Source organism: Aulonocara stuartgranti (genome assembly GCF_965226115.1).
Source record: "Aulonocara stuartgranti genome assembly, chromosome: 19".
NCBI classification, from domain to species: domain Eukaryota; kingdom Metazoa; phylum Chordata; class Actinopteri; order Cichliformes; family Cichlidae; genus Aulonocara; species Aulonocara stuartgranti.
Genome location: NC_138955.1, coordinates 11,569,697 through 11,593,047, shown reverse-complemented (window position 1 = coordinate 11,593,047; position 23,351 = coordinate 11,569,697). Strand labels below are relative to the sequence as shown.

The 23,351-nt window shown below is 40.4% G+C and overlaps 2 protein-coding genes across 3 annotated transcripts; both read left to right on the top strand.

Moving 5' to 3' along the window:
- The first annotated feature begins 98 nt into the window (after positions 1-98).
- tulp4b (TUB like protein 4b) lies at positions 99-13,985 on the top strand. Its single transcript, XM_082515472.1, has 16 exons — positions 99-174; positions 785-1,065; positions 2,869-3,138; positions 3,626-3,754; positions 3,917-4,078; positions 4,250-4,430; positions 4,524-4,631; positions 4,727-4,893; positions 5,252-5,476; positions 5,737-5,971; positions 6,419-6,542; positions 6,666-6,810; positions 7,945-8,038; positions 8,130-8,273; positions 8,378-11,808; positions 12,035-13,985. Exons 2-16 carry the CDS (start codon positions 1,048-1,050, stop codon positions 12,149-12,151), a joined length of 5,550 nt encoding a protein of 1,849 aa, XP_082371598.1. The 5' UTR covers positions 99-174; positions 785-1,047; the 3' UTR covers positions 12,152-13,985.
- A 635-nt stretch (positions 13,986-14,620) lies between these two features.
- On the top strand, positions 14,621-21,604 carry LOC309694810 (MFS-type transporter SLC18B1-like). 2 transcript variants are annotated; one of them, XM_082515032.1, is made up of 15 exons: positions 14,621-15,053; positions 15,252-15,412; positions 16,245-16,340; positions 16,444-16,517; positions 17,497-17,644; positions 17,813-17,969; positions 18,086-18,222; positions 18,316-18,417; positions 18,497-18,588; positions 19,485-19,526; positions 19,901-19,996; positions 20,117-20,191; positions 20,274-20,367; positions 20,438-20,487; positions 20,616-21,604. In XM_082515032.1, the coding sequence occupies exons 1-15, from the start codon at positions 14,885-14,887 to the stop codon at positions 20,662-20,664; spliced, it is 1,542 nt and encodes a 513-aa protein (XP_082371158.1). In that variant the 5' UTR covers positions 14,621-14,884; the 3' UTR covers positions 20,665-21,604. The 2 variants fall into 2 exon arrangements, with proteins under 2 accessions (XP_082371158.1, XP_082371159.1); XM_082515033.1 differs by lacking the exon at positions 19,485-19,526 and having other exon boundaries at positions 14,628-15,053.
- Positions 21,605-23,351: the final 1,747 nt, after the last annotated feature.

Below are 23,351 nucleotides of genomic sequence, written 5' to 3'. Positions count from 1 at the left end.
CGCTTTTATTTTGTACTAACTTGAAAACATTGGTCTATTTTACGTGCTACCTGCCTCATGGCAACCCGCGTTAAAGCCACAACCCCAAAGTGCGCCAGCGGAAAAGTGCCTGGCAACACTACCGCACTGTGCGCCGACTACATCTGGATTAGTACGTGATTACAGCGGTGTCAGGTACGTACAACATATAGGATATATTTTTCTCCTCACAGTCGCTTTTATAAATGAATACATTCATTTACCACCGCAGTTTGTTTTTGTCTCGTAAGCGCTTAATCATTCAGACTACTGCATGCGGTGAGACGCCTTTGAATGGGAAAATCATTTGATGTAATGTGTCATGTAGTGGGAGACCTTTATAAAGGAAAGGATGGGTAATTTATTTCGACTGTAATCGGGTGCTAAAGTCTCAAACCTGAGTTTGAGTCATAAGATGCAATTATATTATTGTTAGCTACACTATGATATGTTTTGGGTCTGCTTCGTGTAAAATATTGGGCATTTTAGTTCTTATGCTTGCCTGGCTGCTGCTGCTGCTGCTGTGGTGGAAAGGAACAGACAGTATCAGTACCCATGGAGACTGCGAGTGCCTTGGTCTCCAATGCAGTGTTGCTGTTGCATAGAGACTGAGAAACACTGTGAATTTCAAGGTTGATGCACTGAATGACAAGGATGCTATTTAAAGCAAAAACCACCTCTCTCTCTCTCTTTCTCTCTCTGATTACCTTACTTGTTGAATAACAAAATTCCTCTTTTCCTCTTTTTTTCATCTTCACTGCAACAGGATTGCACAACTCTCTGGAGCCACATCAGGAAGACATGGGATGGGCTACTGGCACAGAAGCCTCAAGTCATTTAATGGCAAACTCTGGAGCGTAGAGCTGCTTGATTTGGGTGAATGTAGAGCTGGACACCATTTGGCTGTATGATGCATTTTACTTCCCCGTAGATTTTATTGTAAGTATCAAGAGCAGAGCAGCCACTACCCTCCAGTGCACCATCTGAATGGAAATATGGACACCTTCAATGGAGGAATTTTGACTCAACATGTCCAGGAACTATGAGGTATTTTTTATATTTATGTGCTGCCAGACTAACTTGAATGTCATTTTTCACTTTAATTAGCCATATTATAAAATGCTATTACCTATTATGTAGTGTGCTAGACGATACCACGTAGGATCTAAACCGTTCATAAACAGATCTTGATTTTAAATTGCAGAAGAGACACCCAAAAACTAAAAGCAAACCAGACTAGATTTGTTTCTGTCGTACTTGTAAAACATTGTGTTCAGTGAAATTAGTATTATAGAATAGCATTGTTTAAAAGCTACTACGGGGACCTAAAAGAGTTAAAATAGCATTTTAAAGGTCCTCCAGGGCTAATGTGGGAAATCTTTACGATATCTATGTGAGTGAGCTCTTTCAGACATTTTCATGTAAATCCAAATGAGTAGGAAGGTTGCAAAATGAATGCACCCAAAAATGAAATGTGTCTAACCTACGTTGTGGAGACAGGATTTAAAAATACACTGTGGTTTACATATTTGTGCCCTAAATTGCAATTCACATGTTTCGTCTAGTCCTCCTCTCATTTTCAGTTTGTGAATATGAAGAAATAAAACACAGACTGTCGTGATGATGTAATCTAGAGACAAATCCTGGAGCCACTCCACGGACAGTGAATAATAGATTAACAGCTAGAACACTATGAGCAGCAGACATCGTGATTTTACTGGTGTCAGAGCACATTTGGTGATTCACTTGTGTACTTGCGTAAAGTCTGTTCACAAATGAAAATCATTAGGATGGAATTTATCAAAGAACCTGTAAATGATGTAAGTGCCTGGTTTCACTCGCCAGTCTGGTACCTGCACATAAGCTCAGGAAGATGATGCCCACTGATATCCATGAATTCGTTAATTGGGTGTTTTTTCAGGGGTTTTCTCTTAACGTGCAAATTTACGCCTCTGGGAGGCAACATTTTAAAGCTGAACCAACTCTCTGCTCATAACTTGATAACATAGGTGACTCATCTTGATGATCTCTGTGTAAAAGGAACATACACAAAGCTGTGTTTTTATTTTTATACAGAAAAGTCTCACCATATTTGTGATTATATCACTAGCCCAGGGGTGGGCAATCTCAGTCCACCCTGCAGGTTTTAGATGTGTCCTCGAACCAACACAGCTGATTTAAATGGCTAAATTAGCCCCTCAACATGTCCTGAAGTTCCCCAGAGGCCTGGTAACGAACTAATCATGTGATTCAGGTGAGATCTAAAACCTGCAGGGACACCGGCCCTCGTGGACTGAGATTGCCCACCCCTGCACTAGCCCCTTGTTTATCTTTGTATATATTGAAAATCCGTTTTTTCTCTCTTTACATTAAAGACTTCTTTCCAAAATCACCCTTAAAGCTGATGTTGAAAGTTCAATCTTTGTAGCTGCTTTGATTAAACTCCACCCTAAAAAGGCCTTTGAATGAACTGCCAAGGTCCAGAAGTGCTCAGAAAAGAAGGAAATTTGTACCGGGCAAACAGCAACTGCCCATTAAGATTGTATGATATGACTGGAAGCATCAGGAAAGCTTGGATCTTGTATTGAGATTGTTCTGTCATCTTGTGTTTCAAAGGTCAATAAGCTTTTAATCTAAACTATTTCATATTTTACATTAGTAACCACAGCCGAGCTTCCTGTTGACCATGACAGTGTTCATACCAGAATGCCCTGAGCTTCACTGAAAAGGCAGTTTTAAGTAAATGCAGAGTCACACACTGACATAAACTGAAAACGTTCATTATCTAGCTTTATTACAATTGAAAGCATGGTGTTATTTGAAACTCTCTTTCTTTGTTTCGCTTGCCAGCCTGGTCAATCAGTAGGGATGTTGGCCGCCGTGGAACATGGTCCCATCCTCTGCAGCGACTCCAACATCCTCTGCCTCTCGTGGAAAGGCCGGGTCCCCAAGAGTGAGAAGGACAAGCCAGTGTGCCGGAGACGGTACTATGAGGAGGGTTGGCTCGCCACAGGGAATGGGAGAGGAGTCGTTGGGGTGACGTTTACATCGAGTCACTGCAGGAGGGATAGAAGTACACCTCAGAGAATCAATTTTAACCTGCGAGGACACAACAGCGAGGTGGGATTTTCTCTTTTTTTGCAATGAGTTGAATGTATAAATAAGAATTTGACCTCTGCTCTTTCATTTTACACAACTAAAACAATGATCTTATTACTGATCCAGCCCACTCGTAAAGGAACTTTTGCAACAGCAGAGTAAAATCAAGAAATTACTGTTTGAATAAATAAATTAAAACAAAACAATCCTGCATATTACAGAACTAAATTGGGTTAAATGCACACTATATTTACAGAGACTATGCATTAGCATACTTTGTAAAATGATTCATCTCGCTGAAATGCTAATTTTTATTACATTTAAATAAATTAAAATGCTATATGAACAGAGTGCATTTTCAATATTGTGTGCCATTAATATTTAGACACATTTACATTATTTTTTTCCTCTCTGTAAGTTGATTTTTCTTTGAACTACATTAGCTTTTATATCGATGAATGTTCCTCTGCTAGTGAAAAAAAGCTGATGGTGTTTGGGGTATTTGCAGGTTGTCTTGGTGCGCTGGAATGAACCCTTCCAGAAGCTGGCCACTTGCGATATGGAAGGAGGCATATTTGTGTGGATTCAGTATGAAGGAAGATGGTCTGTGGAGTTAGTGAATGACAGAGGAGCCCAGGTAGACATGAATTTTTTTTGCAAATATGAGCTAAAATTGCTTTGTTTTCCATCTTTATGGTATTTAACACCCTTGTACTCCAACTGATGCAACAGAAAGGCTCTATCTTCTTGGCGCTGACCTCTTGTGTAATTACACTAATGATACAAATCTTTAAATTAGGTGAGTGACTTCACTTGGTCCCATGATGGCACTCAAGCCCTCATTGCATACAGAGATGGGTTTGTGTTAGTCGGCTCGGTCAGCGGTCAAAGACACTGGTCCTCTGAGATTAATCTGGAGAGCCAGATCACCTGTGGCATCTGGACCCCTGACGATCAGCAGGTACCTATGTTTGGCTGAATTTGTACTACATAAAAGATAATTACAATTACGTATAATTCAAAAATGTAAAGGTGTTGTGGAATAATGTCATAATCTTGAAGTGAGTGAGTGAAATGGGTTTGTTTGTTTATCTAATCAACTATTAAAGTTTAATGTGCAATGTCCCCTCAGGTGTTGTTTGGAACAGCAGATGGTCAGGTAATTGTGATGGACTGTCACGGAAGGATGCTTGCCCATGTTCTGTTACACGAGTCTGATGGGATTGTGAGCATGTCTTGGAATTGCCCCGATTTCCTAGTCGAGGACAGCACGGAGAGCGACACAGACTCCGATGACAATATTCTGCCTTTAGGTACTAAACCGGTTTGCCCTTCGGCTCATGTAACTTAGTTAAAAGTGTTGCCTGAGGAAGACTCACATGTGTACTTTTCTTTCTTCCTCCAAGTGCGGCGAGTTAAGCCTCTGTTGACTGTCACCTTCTTATCAGGAGATATCAGTTTGATGAATAACTATGATGACCTCTCTCCTAGTATAATTCGCTCAGGGCTTAAAGGTATGAACTCTGAACATAAGTATGTTAATTTGCAACTTTAGTGATATATACTGTTAATCATGTGAAGTAAATACCCTTTTTTCTTTACACCAAAGACGTCGAGGCCCAGTGGTGCTCCCAGGGAGACCTCCTGGCTGTGGCTGGCATGGAGAGACATGGGCTCCCTTCTGACTCAGCTTGTGCATCCATCATGAGGAATGCCCTTGTTAAGTTTTATAATGTCCAAGGTGAACACATCTACACTTTGGAGACACCGGCGCAGGTTAGTCCTTCATAAATTAAGGGATAGATGTCTTGCTTAAAAAAATTATAATAATAAACATAAACCTTGTGTCATATTTCATGAAATCCACACAAGTGAGGACCAATTAGTAGAAATTGTCTTTCAATTGTTAAACATTCTCAGACATTCTTGAAAGCAAACTACAACAAAGATTAGGATTGACACTTTGCCAGATACAAGGGTGTAGATTGTTTGTTTTGTAATCTAACCTAAAGGGTGTTAACCTTTGTTCCAGCTCTAAGTCAACAATAGGAAGTAGCATAAAACAGAAACTAGCGAACCTGCTCTGCTATTGACGCCTGCAGGAAGTTTCTTATTCTCAGTGGTTCTTTTTCAGAGGCCCATCACCACCATTTGTTGGGGTCACAGAGATTCCCGTCTGTTCCTCGCATGTGGACCAGCTCTCTATGTGGTCCGTGTGGAGCACAGGGTGGCCAGCCTCCAACTTTTATGCCAGCAAGGCATTGCCAGCGCCCTGCGAGAGGAGAAAGATGTCGGGAAACTAAACATGCCCTCGCTTCTCTGCTCTTATGTCACCACTGCTTTTATCCCCACCATCAAGGTATTAAAGTTTAATGTGCAATCCTGCATCAGGTCTTTTTTGGTACAGCAGATGGTCAGGTGTTAGTGATGCTTTTCACCACTGCTTTTCAAATACACCGTTGCGGTGCAATGATCCCTGTTTCATTAGTGTGCAGTGACTGTCAGAGATAGGTTTCTTACCAACTTTATTGCACAGCGAGTAAAGGAAAATTGCTGACAGGGGCATGTTTTCATTTGAGTGTCCAGCAGTCTTACAGCTCCTTCCTTTCTTTGTTCTAGCCCCCAATTCCTGACCCCAACAACATCCGCGACTTTGTCAGCTATCCCACAGCAGGGAACGAAAGGCTCCACTGCACCATGAAGCGAGCTGAGGACAGTCCTGAAGCAGGCGGACCCTGCTACACGCTGTACCTAGAATATTTAGGAGGACTGGTGCCTATTCTCAAAGGAAGGCGCATCAGTAAACTTCGGCCCGAGTTTGTTATTATGGATCCAAAAACTGATGGCAAGGCAGGTGGGTTTAGACCTGAAAGAAAGCACTTCACCTAAATCTTTTAAAAGTCGCTATTCATTTTGTCTTTAGCTGCAGTGAAAACTCTGCACAGTTTGGAATGGTCATGAACCAAAGTAACCACAAAATGCATTAGGGGTGGAACAGAAAATAGACCTGCCCAGGGTCATTCTGTATGCACCTTGTTTTTGTGCATATTTGTGCTGTGCGCTCGTCATTCACCTTGAGGAAGAACAAGTACAGAGTGTGGTGATGAGTGTTGTTTTCTGATGCAACATAGTCTGGGGCCTGATACAGGAATAGAGTATATCGTGACCTGGCTGCACTCGTGTTACATTTAATGTTATTCATGCAGAGCTTGCCCACTAATGGCATGTTAGTTGGTGTATTGTAGATATTTTGTTCAAGCTCAACTTTATTTCTTATTTTTCTTTGCTGTGCTTCTTTCAGAGGAAGTTTGCGTCAATCCCATGATCTCATACACCGACAGCTGTAACTGCTCTGACTCCAGTGACATTGAGCTGAGCGATGAGTGGGTCGGGAAGAAGTCACCAAAGTTATCTCGCGGAAACAGGTCACCAAAACACGTCTGAAGTTATATAAATGTTTTTTATTTTTCTGCACATTTTCTCCAGCAATGTTTTTTCATCATTCCAAGTGATTTTATGAGGTGTAAAAATGTGTCTTTGTTTCAAAGGTTGAACATGGAATCAAGAAAATCTCCCAAACTTTCACGTGCCAATCAAGAAGGTCAGCGATCACCACGCCTACCAACAAAGAAGCCTCCCGTTCGGTCACCCAGCCTGACACGGCGTGAGTTTTCTATGGATGGAATTACGGAGGTAATGACCTGCCAAGTATATGTACTGCCAAGTATTACAGCTCATGCTCATTAGCTAGTAATACTGTAGTACCTGCATTATCATCACTGTGTAATTCACAGAAACTTATGTTACAATATGTTTTCTTTGTTACTGGGCTGCCATATTTCTTTAAGATCCTTTAATGATTGGCAAACTCACAGTTACTGCCATAGTGGAAATACTGACTTTGAATTTAAGCTTTAAAAAAAAGAAAAATATTTGTTTATCTAGGGCAGCATAGGCCAGTTATCCCTGTTGCCTTACAGCACAAATCCATCATCTGGCCATGGCCTTTCTGTGTTTGCATGCTCTGGGCTCTTTCCAGGTACTCTGGCTTCCTTCTGAAGTCCAAAGACATGCATTTAGCGGGGTTAGATTAATTGGTGATTCTGGTGAATGTGAGCACAAATGGTTGTGTGTCTCTCTGTGTTAGCCCTGAAACAGATTGGTGACCTGTCCAGGGTGTACCCTCTCGCCCTGTGGCAGCTTGGATAGCCTCCAGCCCCCTGAACTATCAATACATCCATCCATGGGTAGAAGAAAAGCATTTAGTTTAGGCAGCCAACTGCTATGATGAAGTTCAGCACTCAAACGGATGATGGCCACTGTGTAACAAATGATTTGACTGTAGAATATATGCTCACCTGTCAGAGGTAAAGAAAAATACAGACTGTGATTTATTGTTAGGTCCACATTAATCTTGTCTCTACTTCAGCAACATTTAAAGTAAGGTACACAAATTTAAGTTTCTGCTGATGTGCCAAGTGAGCAGATGTGTGCAGCCTTTAAGGACTCTGCTCTGCTGTAGTTAACTCTGTGAAGCTGCAGATAATTAACTGCTTTAGCTTCTATTTAAGTTTTTTAAACCCAGATTACACTCTTTACTTGATTATCTCTTACATGTAGGTGTGCATTTGCTCCATGATCAGGCAGCAGGGCAGGGGAAAATCAGGAGGGAAAACTAGCGAAGGGGCACTGTCATCAGTTTAATTATTTATCATGGACTATAACAGTCAATAGTGTGCTGGAAGTAGGTTCACATGTGCTTAGCAGCAAAGCTTTCACACTTATTATTCACTTTTCCCCCTTTATCTTCAATTTTCTGCCTCACAGCACAATTACCTTGCACAAGTGACATCTAATATTTGGGGGACAAAATTCAAAATTGTGGGACTTGCTTCGTTCCTCCCCACGAATCTTGGCGCAGGTAAAAAACAAAAGCAGCACATATACATGACTTTACTCAAAAGTTACTTTCTTTTTCCTTCTCGAGTCAACTCTATTTTCCTCTTTTTCAGTCATCTATAAGACCAGTTTGCTTCATTTGCAACCGAGACAGATGACAATCTACCTTCCAGAAGTGCGAAAGATTTCTCATGACTTTATGAGTCTGCCGGTGTTCAACCCCAATGTGTTCAGCGAGGATGAGGATGACTTACCAGGTAAAAAGGAAATCCAAAAAGATGCAAATAAATTAGTTTGCATGCCCATCAGTTTATTATCATCCTAAGTCGCTTATACTCTTCTTCTCTGTCTTCTTATATAGTGATGGGGCCGTCTGGAGTGGCTGGAGACAATCCTCCATGTACAGTCAACATTCCCATTGCTCCCATCCACAGCCCAGCTCAAGCCATGTCCCCAACTCAGAGTATTGGTCTGGTTCAGTCTCTTTTGGCCAATCAGAATATTCAGCTTGATGTTCTGACCAACCCGACCGCCACTGCTGCAGCAGCAGCTGCAGCAGCAGCAGCCTCTGTCCCTGTCACTGATCATGGTCAGGATGCTGTTGCGTCACCATATCCCGTGCCAACTAGATACACCAGCCCTGGTCAGATGATCTTCAACGGGTTGGAGATGGGTCCTCTTCTCCCTGGCACTTTACCTCCCCCACCTCCACCTCACCATCTCCCACCACAGCCTCATTCACAGCGTTCTCATTCACAGCAGCCTCGCCAGCAGCCATCTAAACAGTCACAACAAATACAGACACAGCAGCAGCAGAAAATGCACCATCATCAACAGCAGCAAGGGCAACTGCAGCAACAGCAACACCATCACCCGTCCCAATCACAGCAGCAGCTGCAGCAACACCAGCAGCTGCAGCAGCAGCAACACCAGCAGCTACAGCAGCTGCACCACCAGCAGGGGCAACAGCAGCAACAGCAACACCATCACCCATCCCAGTCACAGCAGCTGCAGCAGCATCAGCAACTACAGCAGCTGCACCACCAGCAGACGCTACATCAACAACAGCAACATCAGCAACACCAAGTTCAGCAACATCAACAAATGCAACAAGCGCAACAGCAAGTGACGAACCAACAGCTTCAGCAACAGCAGATCCAACAGCAGCAGCAGCAGATGCAGATGCAGCACGAGCAAATGCAGCAGCAGCAGCAGCAGATGCAACAGCAGCAGCAGCAAATCCGACAACAGATCCAAGAGATGAGGCAGCAGCAGCAGCAGCTCCAGCAGCAGCATCAGCAGATCCAGCAGCAGCATCAACAAATGCAGAGGCAGCATCAACAAATGCAGCAGCAACTGAAGATCCAAATGTCATTGCCCCCTCCTCCATCTGGCTATCCAACCATTTCCTTGCAACAGATTCATCTTCTTCCCCAGATGCCACCTCCCACCACTGAGCCAGGGCTCGACAGGGGAGACCATGGACACACTCTGAAGCCAAGTCTGCCACGTACATTACCTCCCTCCTTTAACGATACAGATGGGTCTGTAGAGATTCAGATGAGGAAAATAAATCCCCCTCCTCCGTACCCTGGGACTGTAGTGTCTGCAGCAGCAGCTTCAGCTGCTGCTCCTCCTCAAACTCTCATCACAAACTGTGACAGCCCAAGTATCCTGGCACCGGACCCCTGCCTGAAAAAGGATGAATTTTTGCTTCATCCTGTCACCTTACAGTACCCAACACCTCTTGGGTATGAAAGGATCACGACCTTTGACAGCAGTGGCAATGTGGAGGAGGTGTGTCGGCCACGAAGGCGCCTCATTCGCAACCAGAATGCATACGCTGTGCACAGCATTGGGGGCTCAGCTACCCTCAAAGTCACTTCCTCAGAGAATAAAAAAATTCAGCTTCCATACAGTTCAGCAACATTAAGTCGTCTTTCTGTCCCTCGATACACAATACCAAGTGGAGACCCCCCTCCTTACCCTGATCCAGCCAATCAGGTAACAGCTACACTTCCTCCTCCCCAGAGAATTGATAGCAGCCTCATTCATGCCACTCTACGTCGTGAACGAAGGGATGTGGGCCTCAAAGTGCCACAGATGATGGACAGCTCAAGGACACTACCGACTAAAGCTAAAATGAACAGTGCATTAGCCCTTTCCTACCAGCAGAGGGTGCCCACTGCCTTATACACATGCACACAGTGCAGTAGTAACAGCAGCAGCACCAGTGTTAGTGTCAGTGGAGGTGGAACTACCAGTAGTGGTATTGCAGGTGGAACGGTGGTGAGGCAGGACTTCCCATCAGGGAAAGGTGCGCATCACAGTACCATTATAGTGCACTCCAAAAATGCCTCTCCAATGGCATCTCAGTCATCTTACAGTCTACTGGGTGGCGTTGACAACAGTCGGGACAGAACAGTGTATGTTAACTCTGCATTTACTGAGGACGAGACTTTAAATCAGCAGTGTCACCTTGAAAAATCAGTACGTCAGCTGACTCTTGGTGATGTCAGTTTGACAGTAAAACGCCCTCCGCCTTACCAGTGGGACACCTCCGCCACAGAAGATTTCTGGCTCACCCCAGATCAAACAATGTTAGCTCCCCCACCTCATAAACCGCCTCCCCTTATTATCAGTCAAGCTCAGCACCTTGATGTGACTCGGCTTCCCTTTGTCCTCACAACTAAACCTCCAACCAGTCCGAGCACAAGCACTCTTACTTTTCCATCAGGTTACCAGATATCCCTGTCACCCTTTCCTCCAGGGGTGGGTCACAGTGGACCCCCACTTCAGACTTTGCAAAACCCTCCGCAACAGTGTTCTCCAAATGAAGTGGTCGCTCCTGTCCCTTTTGCTCAGCAGGACCCCAATTTGGTCTTGCCACCGGGCTACCCCCCAAATCTGGCCAACTTGGCCTGCTGTCCTCTCCCTCCTCTGTACCCAGGAGCAAGCTCATGTGCCGGACTCCAACTGCACCCGGTCAGCCTCCACCCTTGGAACCCTTACCCCTGCCCACCGCCCATGCAAGATCCTCCCGCGCCTCCACTCCCAACCAAAACTCACCAGATTTTGGAGAAGCCAATACTGTCCCCGCCTCCTCCTACTGCACCACCTCCCCCACCTCCTCTTCCCCCTCCTCCCCCACCTACCGAGTTGCCACCATCCAAAAGTGCCACAGAAGATCTCGCAGAATCTGCCAATAACTTTCCAGAGCCATCATCCTTAAATGAAAGCCCTGTCCCACAAGAGTCAGAGCGCTTCAACAAGAAGAGCCGCAAAAGGCTTGACAGCCGGGCAGAGGAGGCCAACATGCCCACTGTGTCTGAGGGCAAATCCAGAAAGGAAGGGCGTGCGCTGTCTGATTTCAACACTCTCATTGCGAGCCCGAGGCTTGGTAGCAGAGAGAAAAAGAAGCCAAAGGGGCAGAGAGAACAACTTAATAAAACAAAGAAAATGAACAGGACCACGAATGAGTTTCAGGATAGCTCAGAGAGTGAGCCAGAGCTCTTCATTAGCGGTGATGAGCTAATGAACCAGAACCAGAGTAGTAAGAAGAGCTGGAAGAACAAGCGCAGCATGCGTATGGCAAGTGAGCTGGAGGAGATAAAGTGTCGCAAGGCAAATGAAAGGGAGGACCGTAGTTTAGGCAGCCAAGGGTTTGTGTACGTTATGGCCAACAAACAGCCACTGTGGAATGAGGCCACCCAGGTGTACCAGCTTGACTTTGGAGGTCGAGTCACCCAGGAGTCAGCAAAGAATTTTCAGATCGAACTGGATGGTAGACAGGTAATGATAAGCAACATTAGTGAATTTAAAAATGATTTGTCTTTTCATCTCACAGGGGTTTCTATTTTTCTATTTTTGCTTCAGCCCTTAAAGCAAAAACACCAAACACGTGTGACATCATCTTGTACATCTTTGGGCTTTAGCTTTAAAAAAAGCAGCTTCACGATGCTTATGTTTTGGTTACTGCTTTCTTTCTGAAATATCTTCTTCTTCTACAATTTTTTAGGTGATGCAGTTTGGGCGGATAGATGGAAATGCTTATATCTTGGATTTCCAGTATCCTTTCTCAGCCGTGCAAGCATTTGCTGTTGCCTTGGCAAATGTGACTCAGAGGCTGAAGTGAAAAGGTCATTTGGTGTTGCTGTGCACTAACTCAACAGAGCTGAGTGGACTTACCTTCCAACGTGTGGGGCTACGATGGAGAAAATGTCCTGTTTTACTTAGAAGAGATTAATATATGTACAAGCTAGTCTTGCACATGGAGGCAATTTACAATCAGTGTGTTTAGGGCAAAGTCACTCCAGGTTGGTGTTGATGAAAGAGATTTAAGTGAATCCATAATTTCTAGTTCATATATTAAATGTAGTCATGTAGTCAAAGTATTATAATTATTATGATATGGTATATATTAGATTAAAGAAAACAAACCTAACTAACTTATGTTGCAGTGACTTTTAAAAGCTGTCTGGAGGTTTAGTGCCATCTGTAGTATCAAACACATTATCTCGCTATCGAACTGCAAATTAATAACCTTGTCGTGTTTATAAAGAAATAAGCACAGCAAATATATAAGTCTGAAGTGGCATTCAAAATTTATATACACGTTCACTAAGCCATACCGTGTGTTATATAAAGGCTGCACTATTTTAAATCCGTATTAAGAAATAAGTAGATATATTATACAGTTTTATTATATCACACTTATAGGTATTTAATTACATTTATTTATAATCTCATTTGGAATTTTTTTCAGTTGAATGTCTTCAACATTATGTTCAATTTGCTGAACATGCAATAGAGGGATATATAAATTTGGTAGCTGCAACATGAAAAGTTGAGTACAGTTTGCCATAGTTTATATATTTTCTCTTCATGCTACTTCCATGAAGTGCTGCAATGAACATAGTTAATCGTATTATTTTGGCCTCTGTACATTCAACCCATTCAACACCTGACGGTGTGTTCATTTTTCCACTTGTAAATTGAAACACATTTCGATTGAAGAAACATTATTCTCTATTTCCTTGTTGATTTCAGAATCAACTATTGTGGATACAGTTGTCAGTAATCGTGTACAGTAAGTCTATGGGTGCCATATCTAGCCAAAGGCATTTGGCTGAAAGGATGCCTGCTAGAAAATTAGCAGAAAATGATGTCATGTAGATCTCATGTCACCCAAAATAAATCTACACAGTAACGATTAAGATCTTTTCAATCAAATTCACTTGGTTGGCTCTGTTTTGTTTCCACTGGGTGTTTATGATGCTACTTGAATTCTGCATTTGAATGTGAAGTACAGTAGTTTGCCTATTTTGGAAACCAGTGCTGCTTTAGATAGAGCTTGTGTGCAATAATGCTACCTACACAGAACTTAATGTCGTACCTGCAAAAGAAAATGTAATGCTGCTTGCGCTGTGTATTTAGTGACCTAACATTATTATGTGCTTAGAAAAATATGTGTGTATGTTGCTAATTTGAATAATTTTGTATTTCACCTTTGCTTTAACATTGCACCTTGAGTTGGTTTTTTTTTTTGGTTTTTTTTGCTGATGTTACAGAAAAAAGAATGAGAGCATAAACATGCAGAGCTGTTAACTACAACATACTCATAAGTTGCTAGAGATGACCCGTTAGTGGGAGTCAGATTCATGTAGATTTGGTGCTATTGTATAAAGAAAAAAATGTGATCATATCTGGAAATCTGTCACTTGTTTTTAGAAGTTTATTTTAACTGGAAAGTATTTTGCAAAAAGTTACAGAACATTTGGTGCAGATGTTTTCATTTCAGCTTTTTTTATTCAGTGCAGCTTCAGAGATTTTAGCAACAGTGCGTGTCAGTTATTATCAGCAATACTGCCTAATAACCGAATGGTTTGCTGCCTGATTGTTTTTCTCTTATTTTGTGATGAAAAGAAAAATATGACTGTAGGTTTTCTGGGGACCTATAAGCTGGCCAAAATGGAATAAAAATCTATGGTTCCAAAATGTTTTTTGTTGTTTTTATTTTATTTCTTTTCATATTAGATCTTTTACTAACTAATGCAATGGAAGTGATTGCAAAAGACCCCTCTTCACTTTCCATTAAATGTGAGAGAAATATTAATGCAATTGTAGATATAAAACATTTAAATTTGTTTATTTACTTTTACATTTACATTACATTTCGCAGAGAATCACTAATTAATCTAAAACGCATGTCTTTGGACTGAGGGAAAAACCTGGACTGAGGGAGAAAGACATAGAGCATATGGAAACTCCACACAGAAGGGTTCCCGGCTAGTGGCTTCAAACCCAGGATGTTCTTGCTGAGAGGCCAAGGAGTAACCTCCATGTTGTGCTTTGATAAGCTCCATCAAATTAAGTAAATAGGGATCTAGCCTAAAACAAAAACACAACTTACCTTTAAAATACATTATAGTTGTGGTTATAGTCATTGTTGTAGGCAATAGCATTAAGCTACAGTTTGCATTAAAAAAGTACGCATATTTATGTTTTAAAGGGGTCTTTAAAAATGTTAAAAGGTACAAGCAATTTGCTGTCAGATTCATCAGTATTAGCATCAGAGATCAACTGTAGTCGGAGATTTTAGCATAAACCTAAGTGATGCTTAACATAAAGGTTTGTTTGTATATATTTAAACTACATTTATAGATTTTTTTTTCATTTTTTGTTAAAACTTTGTTTGGCCATCATAAAAAAAACATTCATTGAGTTTCTACTTTAATTGTGCGACGACTATTACAATTCGAGTTTCCAATAAAATAGCAGTTTAATATGTCAAACTGCGGAGGGCAGTAATGGGATGGGACTAAGTTATTACTAAGAAGAAGAAGTCTGGAAATGCTCCGGGTAGACCATGCACATGACTCTAGTCGCTTGTAGCGGAGGAGGCTGTCAGAGGCATTTACTTCGCGGCTGGTGCTTTCAGGATTTACCCTATGCTTTTTCACTTGTTCTGTCATCGTCTGCATTTCTCAGCCACCGGATGTTAAAAATGGACCAGAATCCCGATCTTCCGACGACAGGTTTGTGACCTTTGTACGCTGTGTAAAAATATTAATCAATAAAATAAAACTGTTGGCAGTCACTCAGCTCAATATAGCTGACTTCTCTTGACTTTATTCCCTTACCACTGCGATAATTTTAACCACGAACTTTATGTTCTTTCAACTCAGCATGGCCTAATCGCATTATTCATGTTTCTCCTCCCGTTTTCTCTTCAGAGATGTCAGATAACAACACAGATAACAACACCACAGCTGAATCAACAGATCCTCCTCAGAGGTTCACAAGGAAAGAGATTCTCACCTTAATATCAATGGCGTCTGTCAACTTTGGCTCTATGATTTGCTACTCAATATTGGGCCCATTTTTTCCCACCGAGGTAAGCTCAAGGAAGCCAGCATCATAGGGTACAAATCACATGTTACAGCACAAGAGGTTAAAGGTTCAAGATATTAAAAGTTTTAAAACTTAGCTTATGAATGCAGCTTTTGACTGAAGAAATAAAACACGTTCTCTCATACATGCAAGTCATATATCTGCAAACAAATCTTTTCTTGCAGTAGGAAACGTATTTGTGCTCCCATGTAGTTGTACAGTTCACAGATTATGCTATTGTTTACCTTAAGAACTCAGTAATGTCTTCTGAAGGGAATGAATGAGTAGTCATGCGCTACCAACAGACATCCTCCCTGAAGGCCAGTGAAGACTGGCTCTTTTGTAATCAGCCGTTCAACTTAAGGTCTGTCAGGAGCTAGAAATGCAAATGTCTGAAGAGTGGCACAACAAGCTGGCTAGTTAAAAAGACATTTGTCACCTTAACATCATAATGCCTACTTTATCATATTTGATACATGTGCGGGGGGACATTTGATACATCATCAGTGTGATTTCTTTTCTTTTCCTCCTCAAAAAATCTAAAATAAATTACACAATACAGTTTTAAGCAATAAATTAAATGCATTAAATAAATAAAAATACCAGATGTAGCAAATGTAATAAAAATTTAAACTCAAATATGTTACGTATTTAATTTGTCAGGAGGTTCAATAAACGCTCGATTGTTTAAAAAAAAGTTGAATTTCATGTCAGGGTTATTCATATATTTATAGTTTATACGTTATTTTTGAGATTCACTTTTCATTATCCTTGTTGTTTTTGTTGCTGTTATGTAAATCCCCTAATTTTATCTGTTGTCCTGTTTTGATATTTAGGCAGTGAAGAAAGGAGCCAGTCAGACTGTAGTTGGCCTCATATTTGGGTGTTATGCTGTCTCCAATCTAATTGGTTCATTGGTACTGGGAAAATATGTAAGTATAGTGTTTGATTTCATGCCATATGCATGGCAATTTGGAGCACAGGTGTAACCAGAGAGTCTGTAACAGTGCAGCTGACCCATTCTTTGTGTATCAGATTGTCCAGATTGGTGCAAAGTTCATGCTTATTGCAGGACTTTTTGTATCTTCGTGCTGCACTATTATATTTGGGTAAGTGATCTGTGTTTCGTATTATGATAATATTATGCTAAAAATAATAACTATGACAAAGATGAAGCTGGAAAAAACATTTTCTCGTTATTATTTCTCACAGATGTTTATTAATGTAACAAACAATATTTTTTGTGCTGAATGAACAGAATGAAAACACATTAGCCACAATGTTTTAGTACAGAGTTGTGTATTTAGTGTTATCCCCATATACATGTTGGGCTGCTGTAAATATTCATCACTGTAACAAGTTTTTATTAATCCACAGGAGAAAATAGATCCAAACTTGTGTAGGCAAATTTTCTAAAAACTACTGTGCCACGCCGCTTAAGAAGGAGTCCAGGAATTCACCGATAATTAAAGTACACAGTTATAATCCAGTATAGCAGCTCTCAAGCAGGCAGATTGTGGACCCAAATCTAAGACTCAGGAAGCAAGGCATAACAAACTAGGACAAACTGTGACAATATAACAAAGTTCAAGGGGAAAGATAATGACATAAGATAGCAAGGGGAGAAGTAACAGGTGGAAAGAGAGATTTAATCACCAATCACCAACAATAATCACCAAAATAAAACAAGGAAAGAGATATAACTGAATCGGGAGAAAATAAAAACAAATACAGAAATAAGATCGGAGGAACGGAATCAAAAGTGGATTAAGCTAAGAACCGAGGGCATATAATAACAATATAAGGAACATCAGGAAATAAATAGGACAAAAACAAAAACAAAGAAAATAACAATGTGACTAGAAAGCTAGAATACAGTAAAAATAGCAAGAATACAGAACCCTAATCCAAATATAGCCCAAAATACAAAATGAGAAAAACCGTAAAGTGAAAAACTAAAAACTACGAGTTTAAGACCCAGAGACCATGGCACAATCACCTTTGTTTCAGATCACACGCAGTTCCTCTGAGCTTCTTTATTTCATCTGCATTTCCTTTAATCTTGGCTGGCTCTTGTCTTCTTTGCAGATTTCTTGATCGGGCTCCTGCAGGACCTATATTCATCAGTCTGTGCTTTATTGTGAGGTCGCTTGACGCTGTCGGCTTTGGAGCTGCTATGACATCTGCTTTCGCCATGACTGCAAAAATATTCCCAAACAATGTGGCAACTGTTCTGGTGAGGGTGGACAAACTTGTCAGACTGGCATGCTGTTTAGACATTAGAATCACGAGAAAACAGAAACTATAGGTTTAAGTTGTTATGTATCTCTCACAAAACAACTGGCTCTTGGCTATGATGTAAGAAATTCCCACAGCATAGTAATCTGGGCCACTACTGTTTTAGGGTAGTTTGGAGATTTTCACAGGACTCGGCCTTATCCTGGGACCACCACTGGGAGGGTGGCTCTACCAGTCTTTTGGTTACGAAGTCCCTTTTTTAAGTCTTGGATGCTTGCTGTTGATTATGGTTCCTTTCAACATTTACGTCCTGCCGTCCATTGGTATGTAAAACATAAGATTTGGGTGTATTATTTGTCCATTTGAAAATTGCCATTTTGTGTTTTTTCATTTTTCTCACATTATAACTGAGCCGTATTTTGTGCTTCCCTCCTCTCAGAGGCAGTCCCATCGAAGGATTCATTCTTTCGACTACTCACCCACGTGAAAACAATCCTGGTTTGCTACGTGGTATTCACTCTGAGTGCAGGTCTGGGCTTTTTGGATGCCACTTTGTCACTGTTTGCTATTAACAGGGTAATGATATCCTTTATAATCAAATTAGCTTACGTTTGGTAGAATTTTATGTGGATTGCATGAACAACTTTTTTTCCTATCCATCATCCTTAGTTCGGTCTCTCAAATGGCTACGTGGGACTAATAATGCTTGGTTTATCTTTACCATATTGTCTGGCATCACCGCTGATTGGGTATTTCACAGATAAATATCCTGTATGTATCCAAGCAATCAAAATGATAAAATATAAATGAATATGTTGATTTTGAAATTAAATTTGATCTTGTGCACCAGGCCACTAGGATGGCGGTCTTGGTGACAGGTGGAATCGCTGCTACAATTGGCTTCTGTCTTCTTGGTCCCGCCCCTTTTCTTCACATCCAGAGGTTAGTGTGGGATTCAGGTAAAACTAACACTTCTGTATTTAAAAATGATGGACATTTTAAGAAAGATGTGTATCCCATTCTGAGCCAAGAGTCATATCAGAGGAGAGATTGGAGTAGATTTTCCCAATCTCATTTTTACAGTAATGTAAACAGTCGCACCTGCCAGGAAACAGTCCCACTCTGAATAAAAATGTGATCTTACCATTTGAAGGTGTTTTAAACCTGCACTCTTTGTAATGGCCAGCAATAATATGTGGTTAAATATCCTCAACCAGACACTTCTGGTTGCCATCAACATGCTTCTGGGATCATTTTAGTTGCATTCTTGACCAGTTTATAGCGTTGAACTGGTTGGTTTCCTGGTATGGATCTGGCTTTCAGTTGTAGTCAACAAATGTTCAATAGGGTTGAGCTTAGGGCTTTAAAAAAGCTTAATGTTAGCTTCTTTATCTATTCCAAAACCAGTTTAGCATCATTGTCCTGCTGGAACACACAATTGTGTCCAAGTTTCAACGATACAGCTGTTGATTTGAATTAATGAATGAATTTGGAGGCACACTTATTAAAATAGCATATGTACATAATTGGCTCTGTGTAAATGAGGAAAAAACCTAAATAAATCCAAACGTGTACACCCAATTTATATTTTTTCAAAGTCATAAATATATATCTATACTATATATATCTATAGATATAAATATCTATACTGTACCATCATTCTGCCCTGGAAAAAGATAGTTAAAAGCCCTAAATTGCCATGACATTCATGCCCTTCAGTGTGGTTAAACGTCAAATCCCAATGTAAATCTTTACTTTGCAGTCATATGTTCATAAGACTTCATAGTATCTTACACCATTTCTTCTTTTTTTCTTCTTCTTTTGGCTGCTTCTTTTAGGGTTCACCACAGCAAATCGTCTGCTTCCATTTCAGCCTATCCGTAACATCTTCCTCTGTCACACCAGTCCTCCTGCAGTACACCCATGAACCTCTTCAGTGGTTTTCTTCCTTTCCTCCTGCCTGGCAGCTTTATTTTTAACATCCTTTGTCCAGTTTATCCACTATTCCTTTCACTATTTCTGTCACAAATCACCCCTGAAACTCATCTCCACCCACTCCCTCCTGACTGCATTCTTTTCTTCGCCTCTCTTGTGCACTGTGTTCCTTTCGATGATTAAGCCCAGATATTTAAACTTTATACCACTACTAGGGAGGTATTCAGTGGGACATATTGACAGCTTATACACTATTTCATCTCTTTGCCTTAAAAAGTCTAACTTCTGTATCTTTTTCTGTATTTCTGTTTTGATTTAGTCACCTGTGGTTGCTGGTCGTCATGCTTGGTCTAATTGGGTTTTCTCTGGGTATGAGTGCAATCCCCACGTTCCCTGAGATCATCACATGTGCATAGTGAGTTGCTTCACATAATGCTCAACATTCATGAGCTGTATATTGTTTTGGGGGTTTTCTTCTTTTCATAAATACGGATGGATGAAACAAATGTTCTGCAAATTTTGTTTTTCCTCATAGTGAAATAGGATTTGAAGAGGGGCTAAGTACACTTGGAATGGTGTCTGGGTTATTTGGTGCAGTGTGGTGCACTGGGTGAGTCCCTAATATATTTGTTTCCCGGCATTTTTCTTTTTAGCGCCTTGATGTTGGTTCTAATTTTGTGCTCGTTTTTAAGGATGTTTTATGGCCCCATTGTGGGAGGAATTATTGTTCAACATCTCAGCTTTGAATGGGCTGCTGTAGTTCAAGGAGCGTTGGCATTTTTGGGTGTAAGTATCAGTGACTGCAGCGTTTAGATATTTTATGTCAATACAATGTTAATGATCACTCTGTCCTCAGGCATTTCTCATCTTCATGTACTCTGTCTGTCAACGGACAAAACGACAAAGGTAGGCCTAAACTTTAAGTTAACATAATAATATTTGTCATTTCAACCACATAGAAAACTTTTTTTAACCTTTGTGCTGTCTGCAGCAACAAAAACATGGTAACTCTTTTTTTAACGTTTAAATTTAAGGGTCCAAGAAAACAGCCAACAAGCAGATGAAAGAACCCCTCTCCTATGATCCTGTGCTCCAGCTCCAAGTTAAACATCTTATCAGCCATTTTTTGTTATCAGGCTGATATTGTATTAATGTTGTGAGTCCTTTGGTTATTTATATGTGGTTCTAGGGCATGCGTTGTAGTAGGAACTACCAAACAGGTATTTTAAGTACTTTTGCAGGTATTTATAACTCTATAGCCTGCTTCTTATCAATGCAGTAACACTGTGTAATGTAAAATGGAGTGGGTCCAAAAATAATTTGGGGAGCAACACGGATATTAAAAATGAAACCAGAAGTTCACTACACGAACCCAGCTTGATTGTGATCTAAGTTAGAGCCCTGTGCAGGTAGGAATCCACAGACACAGACTCCTGCCAAAGTATTTAAAACTGCCTGATAATAGTTTCTTCAACATTGCCACGATGACTCACACACAATGACACCAGCCACTTGGTTAGTAAGAGTGAGTTTTATAAACAGTGGTTTAATTGTAAAGTAGTGCAAGTGTACTGATTTAAGGTGGTGCATCTGAATGTAAGTGTTTCATATGGGTGTGTGAGTATGACTTTATTTACTATACTAAAACAGTGCAATTTACCTAATAATCACAAACTATTGCCGACCACAATTGTGCCTTTTGTAGAGATATTCATAGGATTTCTACATCAACATAATATCAACCAATATCAACATCTGATTACCTCATTCATAGAAATGTGAAGAAAACCATGTGATATAAGGATATCTTTGCTCATAATGAACCTTTCATACTGTACTAATTCTTCAAACAGGGAATTTATTGCAGATTTCACTGCAGTTAGAAATGTTGAATGTTTTGCCTTCTTTTCTGCCTGCATTATAGATTTATTTAACACTGATATTGAGATTTTTTTTCACTCACTGACAATTTAAGGGACTGCAAAGACTGATTATGAATAAAAAATGGAAATAAAACTATAAATTAATTGTTTTTGTTTTTGTTGTAGAGAAATGAATATATATATAAATTCTAGCTCTCTTACAGGGTATTCAAGTAGAATTACAATATGACATAAGTTTTCTTACATGGATAAGTTATTCAAAAAAAACTAAATTACAAAAAATATGCTCATCAACTTTACATAATTACAATAATTTTGTTTTTCCCAATTCAGCTTTTTAACTTTTCAGTACTAAAAATATATCACAGTAATAATAATATCACAGCAGCACCACGGTGAATGGTCAATTCATCAGAGACATAAAGAGAAACAACCTATGAATGGAACAGAAAGGTAGGACAGTTGAATAAGTGTGAAATAAGGCTGCGGCTGAGCTTTAAATTACACTGGATGCTTACTACTTGCTGAACAGGGGCAGAATCTGTTTCCACGTGGATCCCTGAAGAGTCTGACAAGGAAAAAAGGACATTATTTAATTCTTGTAGCAGCAATTTTAGAGAGCAGACACCACTGCAATCCTTGCGTATCTTAGCAACATTAAAATTAATTGGAAACATTACAAAATCTTGCCGTCTGTAGCCTAAAAAACGAAGCACCTTTTAGAAGATAACCGACAGGACTGAACCCACCTAAAAGTATAAGAAAAAACATCAAGAATTGACACTGCAGTAATATTTTATTACAATTGCCAGGAGTCCATCTGTGTTTCTGTTCATAGCATACATGCTGCACAGTGCTGAAAGGACTTGGCCCATGTTGTACGTGGCGCAGTTAAAATCTTCATAACTTTTTGCATTCATTAAACGACTCGGCTTTTCTCCCATTTCCCAATATGCTTGATTAATGCGAAATAAAGCGTATTCTGCCTTTCTGTTGTACAGTACATTCAACTTATATTTAACTTTAACAATTTTATTCAACGTAACTCCGTCTTCTGTATGGGAATGTACTGCCTCAAGTGCCTTTAATTTGGCTTCTAACGTAATGATATTCTTGTTAGCTGCCTTCTTTTTAAAGGAAGCGTAAGAAATTGTCCTCCCCCTTAAGTATGCCTTCATAGCATCCCACCAAGTAGCCAATGTAGTGTCCTCTCGATTATTTGTCTGTTTGTAAAATTGTATTTCATCTCTTATCAATTTAATAAACCCAGAGTCTTTAATTAAGGACACATTTAAATGCCATCTGCGGCTTTGAGGAATCTGTCAAATATTTCCAATACATAGAAAAATTGGCACATGGTCCGAGAATACTATATTACCAATACTTGAATCTATAGAGTTATTCACTAAGGCTTCAGAAATAAGAAAGTAGTCGATTCTAGTATAAACATTATGAGGCGGAGAGTAAAAGGAATATTCCCTGCCTTCTGGATGCATTGTCCGCCAAATATCATTCAGACCTAAATCTGAGGTCATCTGCCTTATGGCAACTACAGATTTACTCTCTGTGCCTCTCCTAGGAAGTGATCTATCTAGGTCTTGATCCAGTATTTGATTAAAATCTCCTCCTACCACTATTTGTGCACCTTCTAATTCCAAAAGATACTGTGACAGGTTTTGAAAAAAGGCGAGTATGTCTGCATTAGGTGCATAGATATTACATGAAATTATTGGTGTGTCTAGTAGTTGTCCATAAACCAATATAAATCTACCTTCCTTATCTGTTATTACTTTTGTTTCAGTAAAGCTAACTGCTTTATGAATCAGAACCGACACTCCTCTACTTTTACCAGTTCCAGGACTGGAAAAGACTTTACCTACCCAGGAA